The sequence below is a fragment of the Hyperolius riggenbachi genome, chromosome 1, assembly GCF_040937935.1.
Source record: "Hyperolius riggenbachi isolate aHypRig1 chromosome 1, aHypRig1.pri, whole genome shotgun sequence".
NCBI classification, from domain to species: Eukaryota; Metazoa; Chordata; class Amphibia; order Anura; family Hyperoliidae; genus Hyperolius; species Hyperolius riggenbachi.
Window position 1 is genome coordinate 33,237,384 of NC_090646.1, and position 26,591 is coordinate 33,263,974.

The following is a 26,591-nucleotide window of genomic DNA, read 5'->3' on the forward strand; positions in this document are numbered from 1 at the left end:
AGAAACTCTTGAGCACCTACCAGGGGATGGACAATCTTTTGGCAGTGGCAAGGAAAACCGTGGGTCATTTTCACCACTCGGGTGGTGCCATAGCGTCCCTGGAAGCCACGCAGCTGGAGCTGAACCTCCCACGGTACCGGCTCATCATAGACGTTCCAACACGCTGGAATTTCACCCTGGCAATGTTGGAACGTCTGGTTGAACAGAAGCGGGCTGTCAACCAGTTCCTGGCCAAAGCCACTATGGATGCCACCTTGTCCTGGACCGGCACCACCCATCTCCCGGACATCATCCGCGCTGATTGGGGAAAAATGCAGCTGGTGTGCTTGGTGCTGGTACCCTTCCTGGAGGCCACCAACATGGTCAGCCGGGACCGTGCATCGCTGTGTGAGTGGGTGGCCATTGAGTGCATGCTGGACAAGGCCCTTTATGCTCTGCTGGAAGTGGGAGAGGCAGCATTGATCCTGCAGGAGCAGCCACTACCTGCACATCCCACCTATGTGTGGCAGGAGGAGGATGTTAAGGAGGACTTGCAGTTTGAAGAGTTGGAGGTCCTTGACCATGAAGAAGAGGGGGAACAGCGGAGTGCAGCTGCATTGGTGCGGGGGTGGAGAGAGCAAGAAGAGGCTCAGGAGTCAGAGGTGGAGGAGGACATCACTGTTATCTCGGGAGGTGCCAAAGATGATGTGTCAGCAGAGATGGCATCCCTGTTCCCCATGGCAGTGCACATGCTGCAGTGCATGTGCAGTGACCCAAGGGTGAAGCAGATGCATGCTTGGAAGGACATCTGGATCACCCTGATGCTAGACCCACGGCTGAAGGCAGTGGCGTAGCTAAAGAGCTGTGGGCCACGATGCGTGTTTTACTTTGGGGCCCCCCAAGCACTCTATACATAACAATTGATACGGCGCACCAAAACCTGCCAATGGCAGCTACAGTGTCAGAGGTGTAAGAAGGGGATGGGGAACAGTTTGTTAATGATTACCACTATTCAAAGTATCTATAGAAGTGATTATTATGAGCACAGGATCAACAGAGAGCTAATAATGTAGTTGAGTGAGGTCCCTTCGGGGCCCCTCTGGCCCAAGGGCCCCGATGCGGTCGAAACCTCTGCAACCCCTATTGCTACGCCCCTGGCTGAAGGGGAAGCTGACTCAGTTCCTGCCAGTGGTGCTCATCTGAGCTAGGATATCCGAGGTACTCGGATATCATAGCTCTTTTTTCACTATTCGAGCTCGAATACCGAGCTCGAATAGTATTAGCTATCCGAGCTCGGATAGCGTCACGAGCTCGGATAGCGTCATGACAGACGTCACCTCGAGTCCTCACAAGCAAATCAGAGGGCTCCCAGCCCTCTGACTGCAGCCAATCACAGAGGGGGAGCCTGGCCAAGCCCCCCTCTATAAATACCGGACGCCATCTTGCCTCACTCGTCCTGCTTGCGACTTACTGACTGATAGTACTAAGAGACTGCTCCAGTGCATTTTGTCTGTGTGCAAGTGCATTTCTATTGTTCTAAACCAAGCGTTTTTACACTCCAACACTTGATATTCAACTGTATTGCTTTGTATTGTAGATAGATTGTATTTTAGGTAGTTTAGTTTGTGGGATTAGGGACTAGGGAGGGAGACAGTCTGTCACTGGTACTGCTGCAGCCAGCAGCTAGGCCCTGTGCCTAGGCAAGGCAGCCTGCCCTGCTCTGTGCTCTAGTCTCTAGTTACCTGTGCTCTCACCTGTCCTACTCTACTCCTGTACTACTACTTCTGTGTTAGATAGATTATTGTACTATTTTGTAGTTAGCAAGGCCCAGCTTTACTGTTATACCTGTCCTGTATCTGCTCTCTGTAATCTAGTCACACCTGTTCTATTATTTAGCTAGATTCTTCTATTGTTTAGTTAGTAGTACTGTAGTGTACTGTACTCTAGTCTGTGTATAGGGACTGTCCGTCACCGCGTTACCTAGGGGTCTTTGTCCGCACCCTCTCGTTAGTGCTACACCCATCCTATTGTTTATATATTACTTCTATTGTGTATTTGCTGAATTGTACTGTAGTCTGTGTATAGGGATACCGTCAGTCAGCGTCAGCTAGGGTCTTTGTGTGCGCAGTGCACATCTGTGCTGTCCGCACCCTCTCGTTAGTGCTACACCCGTCCTATTGTTTATATATTACTTCTATTGTGTATTCGCTGAATTGTACTGTAGTCTGTGTATAGGGACACCGTCAGTCAGCGTCAGCTAGGGTCTTTGTGTGCGCAGTGCACGTCTGCGCTGTCCGCACCCTCTCGTTAGTGCTACACCCATCCTATTTGTTTCTATTACTTCTATTGTGTATTTGCTGACTTGTACTGTACTGTAGTCTGTGTATAGGGACACCGTCAGTCAGCGTCAGCTAGGGTCTTTGTGTGCGCAGTGCACGTCTGCGCTGTCCGCACCCTCTCGTTAGTGCTACACCCATCCTATTTTTTTCTATTACTTCTATTGTGTATTTGCTGACTTGTACTGTACTGTAGTCTGTGTATAGGGACACCGTCAGTCAGCGTCAGCTAGGGTCTTTGTGTGCGCAGTTCGCACTCTCTCGTTAGCGCTACACCGATCTCTGCTGTAGAGTACACCTGTCCATCACCTCACACACCCACCACCACCACTCCCACCCCATTAAAGTACCCCACTTGTCCCACCTGCCTTTACATACATAAGTTTTTTTTTCATTTGTATAATCTGAAAAATATACGATGTCTGGCACTGGCAGCCACGGTTTGGACAGGGGCAGCAAGGGCATCGCCAAGAGAGGAGGTCGTGGGCGTGGCAGCCACGCCACCACCACCATGCGCAGTTCTGCGTCTGCACCAGTGGCTATCCTGCCATTAGCCACTGGCCGTGGACACCTTGGCTGCCCAACAGCTGGAGGTCACGCTGCAGAGACACAGCAGCAGCAGCAGCGTGTGGCCCAGATGTTCCTCCCACCGCCACGTCGTAGCCATCCTGTTGAGAAGAAGGACGCAGACGCTGTGGTGGAACTGATGGTGGATGAGCAGGCCACCATTAGCTCTGGAACCGAGTCCTCCACCCCCGCCACCACTACTGTTCGCAAGAGCAGCAGCAGCCGACCAGCACTGCCTGGGGAGGAGGAGGAGGAGTGCAGTTCTCCAGCCCCAGCGGGCGACACCAGCACCCTGTCACTCAGCACCTCCTTATCCCCAAGCACAGCGGGGTTACGGAGTGCTGTTGCGGCAGAATTGGAGGAGGAAGGAATGCTCATGGGCACTTTGGGGGATGATGCTTTGGACAGTCAGACAGTGGTGACTGTCCAACCGCCCATGCATGCAGAAGGGGAGTTTGGGGGATCCCAGCAGGACATGTTTGCAGAGGGGGAGGATGATGATGACAGGGTGAAGGACAGAGACTGGGTGCCAGGTCATCAGCTCTGAGGAGGAGGAGGATGCGTTTGTGGGCCTTGCTAGAAGGATCAGCATCGCAGGCATGGGCAGGATCACAAGTGGGCGTGGTATGCAGGCCACACAGCGTGCTGATCCGGAGATGAGTTCTGCCAGTGCCGCCACCATCCGCACCAAGAACCCCCCCCAACCACCACAGGGAGACCAGCGGCAGCAGCACCTTCCAGCCGAAGGGGCAACTTCACCTCCCCAATATGGAATTTTTTCACCCTGCCATATGTGGAGTGCAAGTATGCCACCTGCAACCAGTGCCGCAAGCAGCTCAGCAGAGGGAAGGAGCCCTCTGCGTTTGGCACAACCTCTCTGGTCAACTATCTTGCAGGGAAACACTTTCACGAGCATGAGGAGTTCGTGAAGTTAAAGGAAGCTGGCAGTGGCAGTGGCAGACCCGCCACCACTGCGAAGCCGTCGGCAGCAGCCACCTGCCCTCCTTCACCTCCTCCAGCAGCACCAGCAGGAGTGCGTCAGCAACGCACTGCTCCTCCTCCCTCTGCAACTCCTGCCGCCGACACTGAGGCCTGTTCTGGCAGCCAGTCCTCAGTGGCCTCCTCTGCTCCCTCCACTGATTTTGTGCCAGCAAAAGGCCTCGCCAGACCCTGCTCAGCGACACCTTCCAGGGGGTGGTCAGGGTTCTGCCTCCCAGCAGCCGTCGCGTGCGTCAGCTGAATGGCTTGCTGGCATGGGCCATGTGCTCCCAACTCCTTCCTTATTCCCTTGTGCAGGAGGGGAGCGACATGCGTGCGATCCTGATGTGTGCAGCCCCTGATTGGCCAATCCCCAGCCGACATTTTTTCTCACGCACGGCCATCCCTGAACTTCACCGCTGCGTGATGGCTAATGTCGGAAGAGGGCTGGAGCACGCGGTGGGTCAACGGGTCCACGTCACCATGGACTTGTGGAGCAGCCGGTTTGGGACAGGCCGCTATCTGTCCTTCACCGCGCATTGGGTCAGCTTGGTGGAAGGAGGCGAGGATGGGGGAGCAGCATCGGGCACTGTCAGAGCAGCAGCAGCACCAACAACGCAGTGGGTGGTGCCACCATGCAGGGTCAGCGGAAAAGCAGCAGGTTCCTCTGATCCGCTTCCATCCTCCGGCACACCAGCCCAAACCCCCCACCTCAGCAGCAGTGTGAAGCCCCGCCACTGCTAAGCGCTGCTGGAATTGGTCAGCCTGGGGAAGACCAAACTGACAGCGAACCATGTCCTGGCCAAACTCCGAGAGCAGGAGAGGAATTGGCTGACCCCCAGAGGCCTCAGAGTCGGAGAGGTGGTGTCCAACAATGGGGCAAACCTGGTTTCTGCAATCAGCAGGGGAGACCTGACCCACATCCCCTGCCTGGCGCACGTCCTGAACCTGGCAGTCCAAAAGTTCCTGCGGACCTACCAAGGGATGAACTGACTCCTTGAGCAGCAAGGAAGGTCATGCGTCATTTCCGGCTCTCACCTGCAGCCGTAGCGAGCCTGGAAGAGGTGGAGAAGGAGCTGCACCTGCCACAGCACCGGCTCATGATCGATGTTCCAACTCGCTGGAACTCCACTCTAGCGATGTTGGAGGTCCGGTTGAACAGAGGCAGGCTGTCAGCCAGTACCTTGCACGTGCAACAGTTGCCTCCATCACTGCAACTGGGTGTGCCGCCACCAACCTCCCGTCCATCATCTCCACAGAGGACTTGGGGCCCTTGCAGCAGGTGTGCTCAGTCCTGGCACCCTTCCTGCAGGCCACCAACATGGTCAGCAGGGACCATGCAATGGTGTGCGAGTGGGTCCCCTTGGTGTGTGTGCTGGACAGGGCCCTGTATGCACTGGTGGAAGAGGGAGCGGCAGCCTTGGACCAGCAGGAGCTGCAGGCAGCTTCACAGGCCACCTCTGAGGAGGAGGGCTTGGAGTTGGTGGAGGTCCCTGACCTTGCTGCTGATGAGGGGGAGCAGCAGAGCGAGGCTGGACTGGTGCGGGGGTGGAGAGAGGATGAGGTGGAGGGGGCAGAGGAAGAGGAGGACAGCACTGTCGGCTCTGGGGCTGCTGATGATGTGCCAACAGACGTGGCCAGACTCTTCCCAATGGCAGCACACATGCTGAGGTGCCTGCGCAAGGACCCAAGGGTGATCCAGATGAAGAAGAGGGAGGACATCTGGATCTGCATGATGCTGGACCCACGTCTGAAGGGGAAGCTCAGCCAGTTCCTGCCTGCAGGAGGAGACCGTGCACAACAAATGAGGGATTTGCAGCTGTCCCTTGTTGAGCGCTTGGAGGAAGCCTTCCCTCAGACATCCACCCCCACTGTCCAGCCAGCACAGAGGCAGCAGCAGGTGCCTGCATCCACCAGCAGCAAACGCACGCGCACCACAGACCTGCTGTCTCTGACCCAAGAGCTCTACATGAGTGTAGAGCTGCCAAGGACTAGAGAGGAGGTGCTTGCAGCAGCATCCTTCTCCAGTCACAGGCAGCGCTTAACCCGCATGGTGGCTGACTACATGGGGTCCTTCAGCGGGCTTGACAGCTTGGCCCCTGTTGATCCCATGGAGTATTGGGTCAAGCACCTGCCGATCTGGAGCGAGCTTGCGCAGTACGCCCTGGAAGTGCTCTCCTGCCCCCCTGCCAACGTGCTGTCAGAGCGTTGCTTCAGTGCAGCCGGTGGAGTCGTCACTGAGAAGCAATCTCGTCTGTCTCACAAGTCTGTGGACAGACTGACGTTTCTCAAAATGAACCAGGCTTGGGTGGAAGGCGAATTCCTGGCCCATGTTGTCGGCGAGAGGGGGACATGAAGTGGCGCACACACATTAGTATTACACCTGCTGCTGCTGCTGCTGTATTTCTTCCTGCTGTCTGTGTCTCCACTGCCAGGGAACACATTACAAGGTGCTGCTGCCCATGCACCACCAGCTATTACGCTCAAAAATAGCTGCCTGCATTAATTTGAAAAAAAAAATTGTAATTATTTTAGAGGTGTCCGGGTTGAAAACTGTGCTGTCCCAATTGTGTATTGGACACAATGTGGGTTTCACGACCGCTGTCTGGAACCTCATGCTGTGTATTTACGGCCCTGGAACCACCACTAGGAACCAGGGCCTATTATGTCTCGCTGCCTGCCCTCCTGCTGCCTGCTGCCAGTCTGCCACACACACTCATCCTCCTCACGCTGCCTGCTGTTGTATTTCCTCCTGCTGTCTGTGTCTCCACTGCCAGGGAACACATTACAAGGTGCTGCTGCCCATGCGCCAACAGCTATTACGCTCAAAAATAGCTGCCTGCATTAATTTGAAAAACAAACAAAAAATTGTAATTATTTTAGAGGTGTCCGGGTTGAAAACGGTGCTGTCCCAATTGTGTATTGGACACAATGTGGGCTTCACGACCGCTGTCTGGAACCCCATGCTGTGTATTTACGGCCCTGGAACCACCGCTAGGACCCATGGCCTACTATGTCTCGCTGCCTGCCCTCCTGCCTGCTGCCAAATGCCAGTCTGCCACACACACTCATCCTCCTCACGCTGCCTGCTGTTGTATTTCCTCCTGCTGTCTGTGTCTCCACTGCCAGGGAACACATTACAAGGTGCTGCTGCCCATGCGCCAACAGCTATTACGCTCAAAAATAGCTGCCTGCATTAATTTGAAAAACAAAAAAAAAATTGTAATTATTTTAGAGGTGTCCGGGTTGAAAACTGTGCTGTCCCAATTGTGTATTGGACACAATGTGGGCTTCACGACCGCTGTCTGGAATGCCATGCTGTGTATTTACGGCCCTGGAACCACCGCTAGGACCCATGGCCTACTATGTCTCGCTGCCTGCCCTCCTGCCTGCTGCCAAATGCCAGTCTGCCACACACACTCATCCTCCTCACGCTGCCTGCTGCTGTATTTCCTCCTGCTGTCTGTGTGTCTCCACTGCCAGGGAACACATTACAAGGTGATGCTGCCCATGCGCCACCAGCTATTACGCTCAAAAATAGCTGCCTGCATTAATTTGAAAAAAAAAAATTGTAATTATTTTAGAGGTGTCCAGGTTGAAAACTGTGCTGTCCCAATTGTGTATTGGACACAATGTGGGCTTCATGACCGCTGTCTGGAACCTCATGCTGTGTATTTACGGCTCTGGAACCACTGCTAGGACCCAGGGCCTACTATGTTTCACTGCCTGCCCTCCTGCCTGCTGCCAAATGCCAGTCTGCCACACACACTCATCCTCCTCATGCTGCCTGCTGCTGTATTTCCTCCTGCTGTCTGTGTGTTTCACTGCCAGGGAACACATTAAAAGGTGCTGCTGCCCATGCACCACCAGCTATTATGCTCAACAATAGCTGCATCATTTTGGAAAAAAAATTGTAATTCATTTAGAGGTGTCCGGGTTGAAAACTGTGCTGTCCCAATTGTGTATTGGACACAATGTGGGCTTCACGACCACTGTCTGGAACCTCATGCTGTTTATTTACGGCCCTGGAACCACCGCTAGGACCCAGGGCCTATTATGTCTCGCTGCCTGCCCTCCTGCCTGCTGCCAGTCTTCCACACACTCATCCTCCTCACGCTGCCTGCTGTTGTATTTCCTCCTGCTTTCTGTGTCTCCACTGCCAGGGAACACATTACAAGGTGCTGCTGTCCATGCGCCACCAGCTATTACGCTCAAAAATAGCTGCATCCATTTGAAAAAAAAAATTGTAATTAATTTAGAGGTGTCCGGGTTGAAAACGGTGCTGTCCCAATTGTGTATTGGACACAATGTGGGCTTCACGACCGCTGTCTGGAACCTCATGCTGTGTATTTTTGGCCCTGGAACCACAGCTAGGACCCAGGGCCTATTATGTCTCGCTGCCTGCCCTCCTGCCTGCTGCCAGTCTTCCAAACACTCATCCTCCTCATGCTGCCTGCTGTTGTATTTCCTCCTGTTGTCTGTGTCTCCACTGCCAGGGAACACATTACAAGGTGCTGCTGCCCATGCGCCACCAGCTATTACGCTCAAAAATAGCTGCATCCATTTGAAAAAAAAAAGTGTAATTAATTTAGAGGTGTCCGGGTTGAAAACTGTGCTGTCCCAATTGTGTATTGGAAACAATGTGGGCTTCATGACCGCTGTCTGGAACCTCATGCTGTGTATTTACGGCCCTGGAACCACCGCTAGGAACCAGGGCCTATTATGTCTCACTGCCTGTCCTCCTGCCTGCTGCCAGTCTGCCACACACTCATCCTCCTCACGCTGCCTGCTGTTGTATTTCCTCCTGCTATCTGTGTCTCCACTGCCAGGGAACACATTACAAAGTGCTGCTGCCCATGCACCACCAGCTATTATGCTCAAAAATAGCTGCATCCATTTGAAAAAAAATAATTTGTAAATAATTTAGAGGTGTCCGGGTTGAAACCTGTGCTGTCCCAATTGTGTATTGGACACAATGTGGGCTTCACGACCACTGTCTGGAACCTCATGCTGTTTATTTACAGCCCTGGTACCACCGCTAGGAACCAGGGCCTATTATGTCAGTCACATCACACTGCCTGACACACACTCTTCCTGTAGCTGCATTGAGCTTCTGCTGTCTGTGTGCTGCTACCACTGCCAGGGAGAACAGAAGAAGAACTATTTTCTGCTGCCACCTGCTCACCCACTCTCCTACCGGCAGCTATTACCACACTACAATAGCTGCAACTACTTCCTCCTCCTGCTGATGTCTGTGTTTTACCACCGCCAGGGTACACAGAAAAAGGCGTTGTGGCTTGCAATGTGCCACTACCTACCTATTATGCCATCAACACAAATATAACTATGGTGTTATTAAAATAAAATATTTCCACAAATGAAGTAAAAAAAATATATATTACAAAAGAAGGGAAAACCAAGACACATAATATAATGATAGAGAAGAAGAAGAAGATGAAGAAGAAGAAGAAGAAGAAGAAGAAGAAGAAGAAGAAGAAGAAGAAGAAGAAGAAGAAGAAGAAGAAGAAGAAGAAGAAGAAGAAGAAGAAGAAGAAGAAGAAGAAGAAGAAGAAGAAGAAGGAGAAGAAGAAGAAGAAAAAGATAATTGAAGAAGATATAGAAGAAGAAGATATAGAAGATGAAGGAGAAGAAAAAGATAATTGAAGAAGATATAGAAGAAGAAGAAGAAAAAGATAATTGAAGAAGAAGATATAACAATAACAATAACAATAACAATAATATTTATATAGCGCTTTTCTCCCTGGGGACTCAAAGCGCTGTGAACCTGCATTATGCAGTCTCAAAGGCTAGGGAAAAGAGGTGAGTTTTTAGCCTTTTTTTAAAGCTGTCCAGAGAAGGAGCCTCTCGTACTGATTGTGGAAGTGAGTATATATAGAAGAAGAAGTGAGTATATATAGAAGAAGAAGAAGAAAAAGATAATTGAAGAAGATATAGAAGAAGAAGATATAGAAGATGAAGAAGAAGAAAAAGATAATTGAAGAAGATATAGAAGAAGAAGAAAAAAAAAGATAATTGAAGAAGATATAGAAGAAGAAGAAAAAAAAAGATAATTGAAGAAGAAGATATAGAAGAAGAAGAAGAAAAAGATAATTGAAGAAGAAGATATAGAAGAAGAAGAAGAAAAAGATAATTGAAGAAGATATAGAAGAAGAAGATATAGAAGAAGAAGAAGAAAACGATAATTGAAGAAGATATAGAAGAAGAAGAAGAAAAAGATAATTGAAGAAGAAGATATAGAAGAAGAAGAAGAAGAAAAAGATAATTGAAGAAGATATAGAAGAAGAAGATGAAGACAACGTAAATGAAGACTGTTCCAACAACCATTTTGGACACACCTTCTCATGCAAACACTTTTCATGAAGTTATTTACTATTTTTGAGACCTTTTTTATAACTACTACATCACCACATAATCACTTGATGTTTTTCTTCATAAAAAAGGTGGTTTCATGCATCATTGACCTCCAATACAAGTTTTACAAGCTATTTAAGGCCAGCTCGAATATTTTACTCGAATACAGACTCGGATAGTGACGTCGGATATCCGAGGTCGAATCGTATATTCGATTAACTCGGATATTGAACTTCGAGTGAATTCGGATAGTTTACTATCCGAATTCGACCAAACTCGAATAGGATAATAAGGTATCCGAGCAACACTGGTTCCTGCCTGTAGGAGGAGAAGACCCTGTGCACCGAATGAGGGACTTGCAGCGGATCCTGGTTCAGCACTTGGAGGAAGCCTTCCCCCAGCCTCCCACCCCTGCCTGCTGTCACAGTCCAGCCAGCAGAGCATGCTGTCAGAAAGGTGCTTCAATGCAGCCGGAGGAGTGGTCACCAAGAAGCGCTCTTGTCTGTCCACCCAGTCTGTGGACAGACTGACCTTGCTGAAAATGAACCAGGCTTGGGTGGTTGGTAGTGTTGGGCGAACAGTGTTTGCCACTGTTCGGGTTCTGCAGAACATCACCCTGTTCGGGTGATGTTCGAGTTCGGCCGAACACCTGATGGTGTTCGGCCAAACCGTTCGGCCACATGGCCGAACTAAGAGCGCATGGCCGAACGTTCCCCGAACATTCGGCTAGCGCTGTGATTGGCCGAACGGGTCACGTGGTTCGGACCCGAACGCGCTCTGATTGGCCGAACTGTCACGTGGTTCGGGTAAATGTCACGTGGTTCGGGTAAATAAATACCCGAACCACGCCATATCTCCGCCATTTGTCTGTGGGTGTAGCTTTGGGTAGGCAGGCAGGGTAGTTCGCGCTCCAGCCACGCTAGCTAGGGTCCCCCCAGTCATTGTGTCGCTGCTGGGAATAGTAGTACACCGCTCGTTCAGCCACACTATATAGCATTGTGTTTACTGCCACTCTGTGTACCTCGCTCAGCCACACTATATAGCATTCTGTTTACTGCCACTCTGTGTCTGCTGGAAATAGTAGTACACCGCTCGCTCAGCCACACTATATAGCATTGTGTTTACTGCCACTCTGTGTACCTCGCTCAGCCACAATATATAGCATTCTGTTTACTGCCACTCTGTGTCTGCTGGGAATAGTAGTACACCGCTCGCTCAGCCACACTATATAGCATTGTGTTTACTGCCACTCTGTGTACCTCGCTCAGCCACACTATATAGCATTCTGTTTACTGCCACTCTGTGTCTGCTGGGAATAGTAGTACACCGCTCGCTCAGCCACACTATATTGCATTGTGTTTACTGCCACTCTGTGTACTTCACTCAGCCACACTATATAGCATTGTGTTTACTGCCACTCTGTGTCTGCTGGGAATAGTAGTACACCGCTCGCTCAGCCACACTATATAGCATTGTGTTTACTGCCACTCTGTGTACCTCGCTCAGCCACACTATATAGCATTCTGTTTACCGCCACTCTGTGTCTGCTGGGAATAGTAGTACACCGCTCGCTCAGACACACTATATAGCATTCTGTTTACTGCCACTCTGTGTACCTCGCTCAGCCACACTATATAGCATTGTGTTTACTGCCACTCTGTGTCTGCTGGGAATAGTAGTACACCGCTCGCTCAGCCACACTATATAGCATTGTGTTTACTGCCACTCTGTGTACCTCGCTCAGCCACACTATATAGCATTCTGTTTACTGCCACTCTGTGTCTGCTGGGAATAGTAGTACACCGCTCGCTCAGCCACACTATATAGCATTTTGTTTACTGCCACTCTGTGTACCTCGCTCAGCCACACTATATAGCATTGTGTTTACTGCCACTTTGTGTCTGCTGGGAATAGTAGTACACCGCTCGCTCAGCCACACTATATAGCATTCTGTTTACTGCCACTCTGTGTACCTCGCTCAGCCACACTATATAGCATTGTGTTTACTGCCACTCTGTGTCTGCTGGGAATAGTAGTACACCGCTCGCTCAGCCACACTATATAGCATTCTGTTTACTGCCACTCTGTGTACCTTGCTCAGCCACACTATATAGCATTGTGTTTACTGCCACTTTGTGTCTGCTGGGAATAGTAGTACACCGCTCGCTCAGCCACACTATATAGCATTGTGTTTACTGCCACTCTGTGTACCTCGCTCAGCCACACTATATAGCATTCTGTTTACTGCCACTCTGTGTCTGCTGGGAATAGTAGTACACTGCTCGCTCAGCCACACTATATAGCATTCGGTTTACTGCCACTCTGTGTACCTCGCTCAGCCACACTATATAGCATTCTGTTTACTGCCACTCTGTGTCTGCTGGGAATAGTAGTAGACCGCTCGCTTAGCCACACTATATAGCATTGTGTTTACTGCCACTCTGTGTACCTCGCTCAGCCACACTATATAGCATTGTGTTTACTGCCACTTTGTGTCTGCTGGGAATAGTAGTACACCGCTCGCTCAGCCACACTATATAGCATTGTGTTTACTGCCACTCTGTGTACACCACTCACACAGCACTACATATAGCATTGTGTTTACTGACACTATGTGTCTGCTGGAAACAGTAGTACACCGTTCGCCCGACACTGCACAGCATTGTGCTCTGTGTCGCTGCTGGCAATAGTGGTACACCGCTCACCCAGCACTGTATAGCATTGTGCTCTGACTCGCTGCTGGGAATAGTAGTACACCGCTCGCTCAGCCACACTATACAGCATTGTGTTTACTGCCACTCTGTGTACACCGCTCACCCAGCACACTATATATATCATTGTGTTTACTGCCACTCTGTGTCTGCTGGGAACAGTAGTACACTGCTCGCTCAGCCACACTATATAGCATTTGTTTACTGCCACTCTGTGTACCTTGCTCAGCCACACTATATAGCATTGTGTTTACTGCCACTCTGTGTCTGCTGGGAACAGTAGTACACCGCTCGCTCAGCCACACTATATAGCATTGTGTTTACTGCCACTCTGTGTACACCGCTCACCCAGCACACTATATAGCATTGTGTTTACTGCCACTCTGTGTCTGCTGGGAACAGTAGTACACCGCTCGCTCAGCCACACTATATAGCATTGTGTTTACTGCCACTCTGTGTACCTTGCTCAGCCACACTATATAGCATTGTGTTTACTGCCACTCTGTGTCTGCTGGGAACAGTAGTACACCGCTCACCCGCCACTGTATAGCATTGTGCTCTGTGTCGCTGCTGGGAATAGTGGTACACCGCTCACCCACCACTGTATAGCATTGTGCTCTGTGTCGCTGCTGGGAATAGTGGTACACCGCTCACCCACCACTGTATAGCATTTCTGTACTGCCACTGTACTGCTTCCAGTCAGCGTGTACTTTAAGGATAAGTGAAATGAGGAAGAAATACGGTGAAAGAGGGAGGGGCAAGGGAAGAGGTGTTTCCCCTGACGGTTCATGTACAGGCCACAGGGGAGCACCCAAGAAAACCCACTCAATACCGCCCATGTTGTCCAGGACAACAACCCTCACAAATTCAAAAGAACAGGACCAGATAATTACTTGGATGACCTCTCAAGCGTCCAGCAGTGGGTTAAGCAGCACCAGAAATCACGCACGAGGTCCGAGTCCTCAGCCAGTTACAAGGAGCCAGTGGGCACAAAGCTGACACAACCGGCAGCTACACCACGCACACAACTGCCAGATAACCAGTCCGATGAATTACCTCAGGACACAATGGGGTATTCGCAGGAGCTATTCCCAGGCCAACAAACTTCCACCTTTGAAAGGTCAATGGAGGAACAGCCAGAAATGTTGTGCCCGGATTCACAACCATTAACTGTGGGAAATGCACCGCGCACTGAAATGCAAGGCGAGTCCGAGGACTTTGAAACCCAAATCCCAGAGCAAGTTGGGCAGGAGGGGTTGCAATTGCAGGAGGTCGGCCGACAACAAGACCTGGAAGACGACGTTGGAGTGAGCTGCGCAGAGGTTGTTCTGGGGAGCTCTACTCCACGGCGGCGGCCCCCCACAATGACATATGACGAGTTTGAGGAGATGGAAGAGGAGGGTATGGACAATGTGGACATAGACCCAGATTTTGTTTGTGAACGAGAACATCGCCGTCGTAGCAGCAGCACAGATGAGTCTGTTGAAGAACCCACTGCTGCACGAGTTCGCCTTGTGCCACAAGGTAGGCGGCGCGCAATTTCAGGCACCACAAGCGTGGAAGTTCAAGTGAGAGGCAAAAAAGGCGCAAACAGAAATCGCCAGCAAGGCAGGTGCTCCAAAGTCTGGGCTTTCTTTGAAGACTGCACTGAGGATGGTACTATGGCGATTTGCAAGGTGTGCAAGACCCGCCTGAGCAGGGGGAAAAGTATTAACAACCTCTCCACCACCAGCATGAGCCGCCACATGCTATCCAAACATCCCACTCTGTGGGCAAACGTGGCAGGACAGGGTACCAGCAACACTGCCTCCCTTGGGGTCACCAGATTCACCACCAGACCCGCCTCAGCAGCAGCAGTAGCCCAGCCATTGCGTGGTTCACAACATTCACAAACATCAGACGCTGACACTGTCACTTTGCGGAGTAGTGCTCTTGAGGTCTCCCAGTGTTCATCAAACACAACAACCAACAGCCCTTCAGTGTGCAGCCCTACGATTCAGTTGTCTGTCTCGGAGATGTTTGATCGCAAGTGGAAATTGCCAGCAAATGACCTCCGGGCCGTGGCAGTAACAGCCAGCATAGCCAAGCTTCTGGTCTGCGAAATGCTGCCATATCGAGTGGTGGAGACAAACAGCTTCAAGGGCATGATGTCAGTGGCCATCCCACGTTACGTGGTTCCCAGCCGCTACCACTTTGCGCGCTCTGCAGTGCCTGAGTTGCATGAGCACGTGGTCAGCAAAATAACCCGAAGCTTGAAGAATGCCGTTGCCTGCAAGGTTCACCTCACCACTGACACCTGGACCAGTGCGTTCGGCCAGGGTCGATACATCTCCCTTACCGCGCACTGGGTGAACCTTGTCGAGCCTGGCAGCGATTCCTCACCTGCTACGGCGCGGGTGTTGCCCACGCCGCAAACAGCTGCACCGCCGTCCCTCCCACTGGATAACAACAGCAGCATCTACCTCTCTGACTCCTTCTCCTCCAACGCATCTCAAAGCTGTACCTCATTCGGAAACGCTAACCCAGCACCAGCAGCAGTAGGATCGTGGAAGCAGTGCAGCACAGCTGTTGGCATGCGTCAGCAAGCGTTGCTGAAGCTGATCTGCCTTGGGGATAAGCAGCACACAGGGGAGGAAATTTGGAGGGGAATAAAGGAACAGACGGATTTGTGGCTGGCACCGCTGGACCTGAAACCGGGCATGGTTGTGTGTGATAATGGGAGTAATCTCATTCGCGCTTTAAGGTTGGCTAAGCTGACACACATCCCTTGCCTGGTGCACGTGATGAACCTAGTAGTTCAGCGGTTCCTGAGGACATACCCAGGCGTGGCCGATCTTCTGTTGAAGGTGCGACGAGTGGCCAAACATTGTAGAAATTCCAGTACTGCTTCGGGGGCACTCGCCAAGATGCAGGAGCGCTTCAATCTCCCCCACCATCGCTTGCTGTGTGATGTCCCTACGCGCTGGAATTGTACGCTGCACATGCTAGCCCGCTTTTGCAAACAGAAGAGTGCAGTGGTCCAGTACATGACGGCGCAGTACCGAGGCGCATCCGGACAGCTGCCAAGCTTCTGTGGATCCGATTGGGCCAACATGTTGGACCTCTGCCAAGTCCTCCAAAATTTTGAGCAGTCCACGTTGCTTGTGAGCAGTGACAACTCTTCAGTCAGCATTACCATACCACTGCTGTGTTTACTGAAGAGGTCAATGTTGAAAATCAAGGAAACAGCTGTCATGATGCAACTGGGGGAATCTGAAGGAGAAAACGATCAGCGTGATGGTACCAACATCAGGCCATCCGCCTCAGGAAACACTGGCCCCAGCAGCTATGACGAAGAAGAGGAGGAGGAACAGCTGAAGTTGGAGCAGGAATTTCATGCCACCACTGACGAGGGCCAGAGCGGTGCACGTTGGACTTCCACAATTCAGTGCGAATGGTCAGCAGAAGCAGACCAGGAAGAAGGTGACGACTATGATGCATCACAACAACTATCACAACGCTCACAAGAGGATGATGAGGATTCTGGCAGGACACTGGCACACATGGCTCAATTCATGCTAGACTGCATTGAATGCGACCCACGCATTGTGCGCATTCTGGACAACACCAATTACTGGGTTTATACACTTCTGGATCCACGGTACAAACACAATGTTCCAAAACTGCTTGAAGAAAGAGTCAGACAGGTCAAAATGGAAGAATACCAGCAGGCCCTTGTGGAGACTTTAGAGAGGAGATTGACATCCTCCCCCTCCTCTAGCCAGTTGTACGCCGACAGACTGACTTCCGCAAACCCAGGATGACCAGGAGGGCAGCAAACAACACAAGCCGCAGCTAGTGCCCAAAAGGGAATGGTATCGGCAGTGTCCTTGGAGTGGGAAAATTTTCTGACACCCATGCAGCAGCAGCTCACAGAACAGCAAGCGTGCAGATCCACCTCCAACACCGATCGCCTAGAGAAGATGGTCAAGGACTACATGTCAGATGGCGTAGCTGTGTTGAACAATCCATCTGCACCCTTCAACTATTGGGTATGGAAGCTAGACACCTGGCACGAACTGGCAATGTACGCAATAGAGGTGCTGGCTTGCCCGGCAGCCAGCGTTATGTCGGAACGCTGTTTCAGTGCTGCCGGAGGCATCGTCACAGATCGGCGTATCCGCCTCTCCACAGAAAATGCAGACCGTCTGACTCAAATTAAAATGAATCAATCCTGGATTGGAAACGACTATGCAACACTCCCGGACCCCAACCAAGTAACATGAACAATGACCATCTGTGATGGGTTAGCGTTGCCGGTCCCTGTTTATGGAACCTCTCATCTTTATTTTATTTATGACTGCATGGCGGTAAAAAGCATGCTATCCGCACGCTTCTTGTCCTCCTGCAAGGCCTGGGTTGTTGTGTCTCAAAGCGTGGCCTTCTCCTCCTGCGCCTCCTCCTGTTCCATCACGTCTGCTGCTGCTGGGTTAGCGTTGCCGGTCCCTGTTTATGGAACCTCTCATCTTTATTACATTTATGACTGCATGGCGGTAAAAAGCATGCTATCCGCATGCTTCTTGTCCTCATGCAAGGCCTGGGTTGTTGTGTCTGAAAGCGTGGCCTTCTCCTCCTGCGCCTCCTCCTGTTACATCACGTGTGCTGCTGCTGGGTTAGCGTTTCCGGTCCCTGTTTATGGAACCTCTTATCTTTATTACATTTATGACTGCATGGCGGTACAAAGCATGCTATCCGCACGCTTCTTGTCCTCATGCAAGGCCTGGGTTGTTGTGTCTCAAAAAGCGTGGCCTTCTCCTCCTGCGCCTCCTCCTGTTCCATCACGTGTGCTGCTGCTGGTGCTGGGTTAGCGTTACCGGTCCCTTTTCCTGGAACCTCTTCTCTGTATTACATTTATGACTGCATGGCGACAAAAAGCATGTTACCTGTGCAAAGAAACATGACATTTTCCACATTTAAAAGACAGTTTTTCCTTTGAAACTTTGCAATCAATTTTCTCAAAAACTATAAACTCTTTTTCAAATTTTTTTTTTCCTCTTGTACCCACTCCCAAGGTGCACATACACTGCAAATTTGGGGTATGTTGCATGTAAGGAAGCTTTACAAAGCACGAAAGTTCGGGTCCCCATTGACTTCCATTATGTTCGGAGTTCGGCGCGAACACCCGAACATCGCGGCAATGTTCGGCGAACGTTCGCGAACCCGAACATCTAGGTGTTCGCCCAACACTAGTGGTTGGTGAGCTCCTGGCCCCTGTTGTTGGCAAGAGGCGGAAATGAAGTGGCTGAGTGGGTTTTCACTGTGCCTGCCTTACCACCACCCTTTACCACCACAACATCCTGGCTCCGTCTTCAGTAATAAGCCTGGTTTAATTTTTTTTTTTTTTACAGCCGTGGTACCAACACTAGGTGCCATGTTGATAATCTTAACACAATTTCTGTGTAATTTTTTGGAGGTGTCTGAGCTGATAACTGTGCTGTCCCAGTTGTGGGGAGGCCCCAATTGTGGCGGTACAACCGCATCCTGGAACCTCTCCTTTTTAAAGTTTTACCTGTGCCATGGTACCAACACTAGGTGCCATGGTGATTATCTTAACACAATTGCTGTGTAATTTTTTTAAGGTGTCTGAGCTGATAACTGTGCTGTCCCAGTTGTGGGGAGGCCCCAACTGTGGCAGTACGACTGCTTCCTGGAACCTCTCCTTTTTAATGTTTTACCTGTGCCATGGTACCAACACTAGTTGCCATGGTGATTATCTTAACACAATTGCTGTGTAATTTTTTGGAGGTGTCTGGGCTGATAACTGTGCTGTGCCAGTTGTGCGGTTGGACTTTGGACACAATGTGGGCTGCACGACCGCTGCTGGGAACCAAGTCCTGATGTTAATTGACAGCCATTTTTTCTGGGGGGGTGAGGGTTTAAGTCCCCACATAATCATTTAGTGTTTCCCTTTGAAAAAAAAAAACATGATGCTACGTGCCACATTTACCCTAAAAAACGTTTTATAGTCAATTTAAAGGGATACTGTAGGGGGGTGAGGGGAAAATGAGCTGAACTTACCCGGGGCTTCTAATGGTCCCCCGCAGACATCCTGTGTTGGCGCAGCCACTCCCCAATGCTCCGTCCCCGCCTCCGGCTCACTTCTGGAATTTCTGACTTTAAAGTCAGAAAACCACTGCGCCTGCATTGCCGTGTCCTCGCTCCCGCTGATGTCACCAGGAGTGTACTTCGAAGACACAGACCATACTGGGCCTGCGCTGTGCGCTCTTGATGACATCAGCGGGATCGAGGACACGGCAATGCAGGCGCAGTGGTTTTCTGACTTTAAAGTCAGAAATTCCAGAAGTGAACCGGAGGCGGGGCCGGAGCATCGGTGAGCGGCTGCACGGGCACAGGATGTCTGCGGGGGACCATTAGAAGCCCCACGTAAGTTCAGCTCATTTTCCCCCGACCCCCCTACAGTATCCCTTTAAAGGCCACTTCCAGTTTTCTACACGGATATCCGAATCCGGGCAGATATCTTTGATTCTGGTTCAGATATCCAAATCGGATTCGGGTACCAAAAAGTACCAAAATTCAGCCATTCATTTTAAATGGGAAAATGTAAACTGCAGCCATTCTTACACTGTTAATGATAGGATTCTCAAACTTTGAACAGTTGGTCATTGGGTGACTAGGATTAATATTCAGAAAAATGGGTGGAGCCTATAAAAGCCAATCAAAATTCACCTATTGATTTTCAAAGGGAATGTGTAATTGCTGCTATTCTTGCACTGTTAATGGCATAAGCCTCAAACGTGGTACAGTTGATCATTGGGTGACTGGGTTTCAATTTCCGAAAGTGGGTGGAGCCACAAACAGCTAATCAGATTTGTTTCATTCCAATGCAAATTATTGATGTCAAACACCGCAAAGCTCACAAACTTGGTAATTGAGTAATTCATTAATTGTGTGTGAGGGTTAGAAAAGTGGGCACAGCCAACACCAGCCAAATACATGAGCGGGCAACACGGGGTCATAAGTGGGCGGAGACAAATACAAATTTTACTAGCAAAATGTAAACTGCAGCCATTCTTACACTGTTAGGCCCGGTGCACACCAAAAACCGCTAGCAGATCCGCAAAATGCTAGCAGATTTTGAAACATTTTTTTTAAATTTTTCTATGGCGTTTTGCGGATTGCTGCTGCGGTTTTCAGTATAGTAGATTTCATATATTGTTACAGTAAAGCTGTTACTGAACAGCTTCTGTAACAAAAACGCCGGCAAAACCGCTCTGAACAGGTGTTTTTCAGAGCGGTTTGCGTTTTCCCTATACTTAACATTGAGGCAGAAATGCATCCGCAATCCAAAAAATGCCTCACCCAGGCGGCGGCTGCAGAAACGCTGAAAAAGCCGCTCGGTGTGCACCAGCCCTTAATAGTAGGTTTCTCAAACTTTGCACAGTTGGTTACTGGGTGACTGGGATTAATATTCAGAAAGGTGGGAGGAGCCTGCAAAAGCCAATCATAATTCACCTATTGATTTTCAAGGGGAATATTTAGATTGCTGCCATTCTTGCACTGTTAATGGCACAATCCTCAAACCTGGTACAGTTGATCATTGGGTGACTGGGGTTCAATTTCAGAAAGGGGGTGGAGCCAAAAACATCCAATTAGATTTGTTTCATTCCAATGCAAGTTATTGATGTCAAACACCGCAAAGATCACAAACTTGGTAATTGAGTAATTGATTAATTGTGTGTGAGGATTAGAAAAGTGGGCACAGCCAACACCAGCCAATTACATAAGCGGGCAAAACGGGGTCATAAGTGGACAAGACAAATACAAATTTTACTGGGAAAATGTAAACTGCAGCCATTCTTACACTGTTAATTGTAGGGTTCTCAAACTTTGCACAGTTAATTACTGGGTGACTGGGATTAATATTCAGAAACGTGGGTGAAGCCTACAAAAACCAATCAAAAATTACCTATTGATTTTTCAGGTGAATATTTCATTACTGCCATTCTTGCACTGTTAATGGCACAAGCCTCAAACCTGGTACAGTTGATCATTGGGTGACTGGGGATTGAATTGATAAAAGGGGGTGGAGCCACAAACAGCCAATCTTATTTGTTTCATTTTAACACAATAAAAATTCACCTATTGATTTTCAAAGGGAATATGTAATTGCTGCGCTGTTAATGGCACAAGCTACTTGCACTGTTAATCACCTGTACCTGGTACAGTTGGCCATTGGGTGATTGGAGTTCAAATTCAGAAAAGGGGTGGAGCCACATCCAGCCAGATTTATTTTATTTCATTGCAAATTATTGACGCCGAAGACTGCAAAGCTCACAAACTTGGTCATTAAGTAATTGTGTGTTAGGGTTAGGAAAAGTGGGCGGATCCAACACCAGCCAAATACATACCCAGGCAACGCCGGGCGTCCAGCTAGTATTATAAATGGAAAAGTTTGTATGTGTGTATGTTTGTTTGTTTGTTACTTGAATGAAGTTTGGCACACATATAGTACACTACCTGAAATAACACATAGGATACTTTTTATCCCCATAACCAAAAAGTGGGCTGAGACAAATACAAATTTCACTGGGAAAATGTAAACTGCAGCCATTCTTACACTGTTAATGGTAAGGATCTCAAACTTTGCACAGTTGGTCGCTGGAGGACTAGGATTAATATTCAGAAAAGTGGGTGGAGCCTACAAAAGCCAATCAAAATTCACCTATTGATTTTCAAGAGGATATGTAATTGCTATCCTTGAACTGTTAATGGCACAAGCCTGAAACCTGGTACAGCTGGTTATTGGGTGACTGGGGTTCAATTTGAGAAAGGGGGTGGAGCCACAAACAGCCAATTAGATTTGTTTCATTCCAATGCAAATTCTTGACGCCAAACACTGCAAAGCTCACAAACTTGGTAATTGAGTAATTGATTAGTTGTGTGTTAGGGTTAGAAAAAGTGGATGCAGCCAACATCAGCCAAATGCATAAGCAATGCAGGGTCATAATTAGGCGGAGACAAATACAAATTTTACTGGTAAAATATTAACAGCAGTTATTCTTACACTGTTAATGGCAGGGATCTCAGACTTTGCACAGTTGGTCACAGGGTGCCTGGGATTAATATGCAGAAAAGTGGGTGGAGCCTACAAACACCAAATAAAATTCACCTATTTATTTTTAAGGGAAATATGTAATATTGCATTGCTGCCATTCTTGCACAGTTAATTGCACAAGCCTCAAACATGGTACAGTTGGTCATTGGGTGACTGGGGTTCAAATTCAGAAAAGGGGGTGGAGCCACAAAAGGCAAATCTGATTTGTTTCATTTTAATGCAAATTATTGATGCCAAAAACTGCAAAGCTCACAAACTAGGTCATAGAGTAATTGTGTGTTAGGGTTACAAAAAGTAGGCTAAACCAACACCAGCCAAATGCGTACCCGGGCAACGCTGGGCCATCAGCTAGTATATATATATGTATATATATATATATATATATATATGTATATATATATATATATATATATATATATATATATATATATATATATATATATATATATATATATATATATATATATATATACTAGCTGGACACCCGGTATGTATTTGGCTAGTGTTGGCTCTGCCCACTTTTCCTAACCCTAACACACAATTACATAATGACCAAGTATGTGAGCTTTGCGGTCTTTGGCATCCATAATTTGCAATGAAATAAAATTAATCTGATTGGATGTGCCTCCACCCCTTTTCTGAATTTGAACCTCAATCACCCAATGGCCAACTGTACCAGGTACACGTGATTAACAGTGCAAGAATGGCAACAATTAAATATTCCCCTTAAAAATCAATAGGTGGATTTTGATAGGCTTTTCTAGGCTCCACCCACTTTTCTGAATATTAATCCCAGTCACCCAGTGACCAACTGTGCAAAATTTGAGAACCCTACCATTAACAGTGTAAGAATGGCTGTAGTTTACATTTGCACAATGAAATATGTATTTTTCTCCACCCACTTATTTCCTAACATTGTTCAGGTATGTATTTGGTTGGTGTTGGCTCCGCCGACTATTTCTAACCCTAACACACAATTACTCAGTTACCAAGTTTGTGAGCTTTGCGGTCTTTGGCATCAGTAATATGCATTGAGATTAAACAAATATGATTGGCTGTTTGTGGCTCCACCCCTTTGTCTGAATTTGAACCCCAGTCACCCAATGCCCAACTGTACCAGGTTTAAGGCTTGTGCCATTAACAGTGCAAGAATGGTAGCAATTACATATTCCCCTTGAAAATCAATAGGCAAATTTTGATTGGCTTTTGTAGGATCCACCAACTGCTCTGAATATTAATCCCAGTCACCCAGTGACCAATTGTGCAAAGTTTGAGAACCCTACCATTAAAAGTGTAAGAATTGCTGCAGTTTACATTTTCTTAGTAAGATTTGCATTTGTCTCTGCCTACTGATGACCCTTCATTGCCCGATTATGTATTTTGCAGGTGCTGGCTGCACCACTTTTCCTAACCCTAACACACAATTAATCAATTACTCAATGACCAAGTTTGTGAGCTTTGCGGTCTTTGGCATCAATAACCTGCATTAAAATGAAACAAATCATATTGGCTGTGTGTGGCTCCACCCTGTTTTATGAATGTAAAGCCCAGTCACGCAATGATCAACTGTATCAGGTTTGAGGCTTGTGCCATTAACAGTGCAAGAATGGCAGCAATAAAATATTCCCCTGAAAAAAGGTAATTTTTGATTGCCTTTTGTAGGCTCCACCCACTTTTCTGAATATTAATCCTAGTCACCCAACGACCTACTGTGCAAAGTTTGAGAACCCTACCATTAACAGTGTAAGAATGGCTGCAGTTTAAATTTCTAGTGAAATGTGTATTTGTCTCTGCCCCTTTTTGGTTATGGGAATAAAAAGTATCCTATACTTTATTCCAGGTAGTGTACTATGTGTGTGCCAAATGTCATTCAAATCCGATCAGCCATTTTTCGTGATCGAGTAACAAACATCAACACATCCAAACATCCAAACTTTCCCATCCTACTAATATAATTAATGGGAAAGTTCGGATGTTTGGATGTTTGTTACTCGATCACACAAAAATGGCTGAACGGATTTGAATGAAATTTGGCACACACATAGTACATTACCTGGAATAAAGTATAGGATACTTTTTATTCCTATAACCAAAAAGGGGGCAGAGACAAATACAAATTTCACTAGGAAAATGTAAACTGCAGCCATTCTTACACTGTTAATGGTACGGTTCTCAAACTTTCCACAGTTGGTCATTGGGTGACTGGGATTGATATTCAGAAAAGTGGGTGGAGCCTATAAAAGCCAATCAAAATTCACCTATTTATTTTCATGGGGAATATTTACATTGCTGCCATTCTTGCACTGTGTGACGATTGTGGGATATCTCCGTGGTCAGCGCACAAGATGTGCGCTGACACTGCGGAAGTCCTCCACAAGCGTGTCAAAATAATAGAACCCAGCTTTTGGTGCAAGCACCAGTAGAGGGTAATTTCCACCGGCAGATGGAGCTGTGGAGTGCAGAGGAATAAACCCTCTGCGCTGCCACAAATTCCAGATGGAAATTGTACGAAGAAAAGCAACACAAGGCAAGATAGCCCCCAAGAGAGAGAGCAAAGAGACAGAATCAATGTGTGTCCACCAAACTAGTCGCCACCCAGCGACGGTGAACACACAATGGCGGAAACGAAGTGGGAACGCAATCGCAAGAATGGTGATTGCCAAATAGTGACACCAGACTGAGCAGGACAGAGCATGAGAGTAGCAAAGGCACAGCAAAACAACAATAAAAAATAAGGAAAATAACAAACGCTAGCTAAACGCGAACACCAACAGCGAACGCGTTTACAGCGGGGTCTCCGCACAAAAAGCGCAACAGAGACAAGCACGCCACCCTAACTAGCCACAAGTAACACAAATGAGCACAAACAGACAAGACAGACAAATGAGGTAGTCAGTAGCAACCGCTGCTCCAGCTTACACTCCAGGAACTCAGATCAGAAGGATCCACAGCCGCTACCGCTAGAGGCTAGTGCGATCCAAACAAGACAGACAGATGAGGTAGCCATTAGCAACCGCTGCTCCAGCTTACACTCCAGGAACTCAGATCAGAAGGATCCACAGCCGCTACCGCTAGAGGCTAGTGCGATCCAAACAAGACAGAGCGATTTGCTATCAACCGCCGCTGGCGACAGCGCAATCGCGACAGACAAGACAGGACAGAATAGGCAGTACAAATAATACACAAACTGACTGCACTAACTAGGAATGCAAGGAGCACACCCCAAGAATTAACTATACTAAGATAGCAGTGGCTGACACTCCATGTGAGTCCAGCAGGAACAAACCTCTATGAGCAGCAAAGGACTCTGGGATCACATGGCATTTATACTGCAAGCCTTCAAAGGAGGCAGCTAGGCCATTTGCATGACAAGTGTATGCAAATTGTCCAGCAGCAGAGCAGGTCTGGAACTTGCAAAGCACAGGCAGGTCTTTTTTCCAGAGACCTGCAGCCCTCGGACTTAAGGGATGGACAAACAGCCGTCTGCCCGTGCAGACAGCTGAGCAGACCGTTACACACAAGCCTCAAACCTGGTACAGTTGATCATTGGGTGACTGGGGTTCCATTTCAGAAAGGGAGGTGGAGCCAAAACAGCCAATCAAATTTGTTACATTCCAATGCAAATCATTGATGCCAAACACTGCAAAGCTCACAAACTTGGTAATTGAGTAATTGATTAATTGTGTGTTAGGGTTAGAAAAGTGGGCACAGCCAACACCAGCCAAATACATAAGCGGGCAACACAGGGTCATAAGTGGGCGGAGACAAATACAAATTTTACTGGGAAAATGTAAACTGCAGCCATTCTTACACTGTTCATGGTAGGGTTCTCAAACTTTACACAGTTGGTTACTGGGTGACTGGGATTAATATTCAGAAAAGTGGGTGGAGCCTACAAAAGCCAATCAAAAATTACCTATTTATTTTTCAGGGGAATATTTCATTGCTGCCATTCTTGCACTGTTAATGGCACAAGCCTCAAACCTGGTACAGTTGATCATTGGGTGACTTGGGTTTAAATTGATAAAAGGGGAGGAGCCACAAACAGCCAATCTTATTTGTTTTTTTTTTTTTAACGCAGATCATTGATGCCAAAAAACGCAAAACTCACAAACTTGGTCATTGAGTAATTGAGTAATTGTGTGTAAGGGTTAGAAAAAATGGGTGCAGCCAACACCAGCCAAATACATAAATGGGCAATACCGGGTCATCAGTGGGTGGAGACAAATACACATTTCACTGAGAAAATGTAAACTGCAGCCATTCTTACACTGTTAATGGTAGGGTTCTCAAAATTTGCACAATTGGTCACTGGGTGACTGGGATTAAGATTCAGAAAAGTGGGTGGAGCCTACAAAAGCTAATCAAAATTCACCTATTCATTTTCAAGGGGAATAAGTAATTGCTGCCATTCTTGCACTGTTAACGGCACAGGCCTTAAACCTGGTACAGTTGGTCATTGGGTGACTGGGGTTCAAATTTAGACAAAGGGGTGGAGCCACAAACAGCCAATCAGATTTGTTTAATCTCAAT

The 26,591-nt window shown here is 48.2% G+C and overlaps 1 protein-coding gene across 1 annotated transcript in view; it reads left to right on the plus strand.

The window, feature by feature from the left end:
• The first annotated feature begins 410 nt into the window (after window positions 1-410).
• Window positions 411-26,591, plus strand: part of LOC137545413 (vomeronasal type-2 receptor 26-like) — an 84,880-nt gene continuing 58,699 nt past the window's right edge. The window contains exons 1-2 of the mRNA XM_068266643.1: window positions 411-747; window positions 4,905-5,008. Of these exons, the coding sequence (XP_068122744.1) occupies window positions 411-747; window positions 4,905-5,008 (441 nt within the window). The remainder of the gene's footprint in view (window positions 748-4,904; window positions 5,009-26,591) is intronic.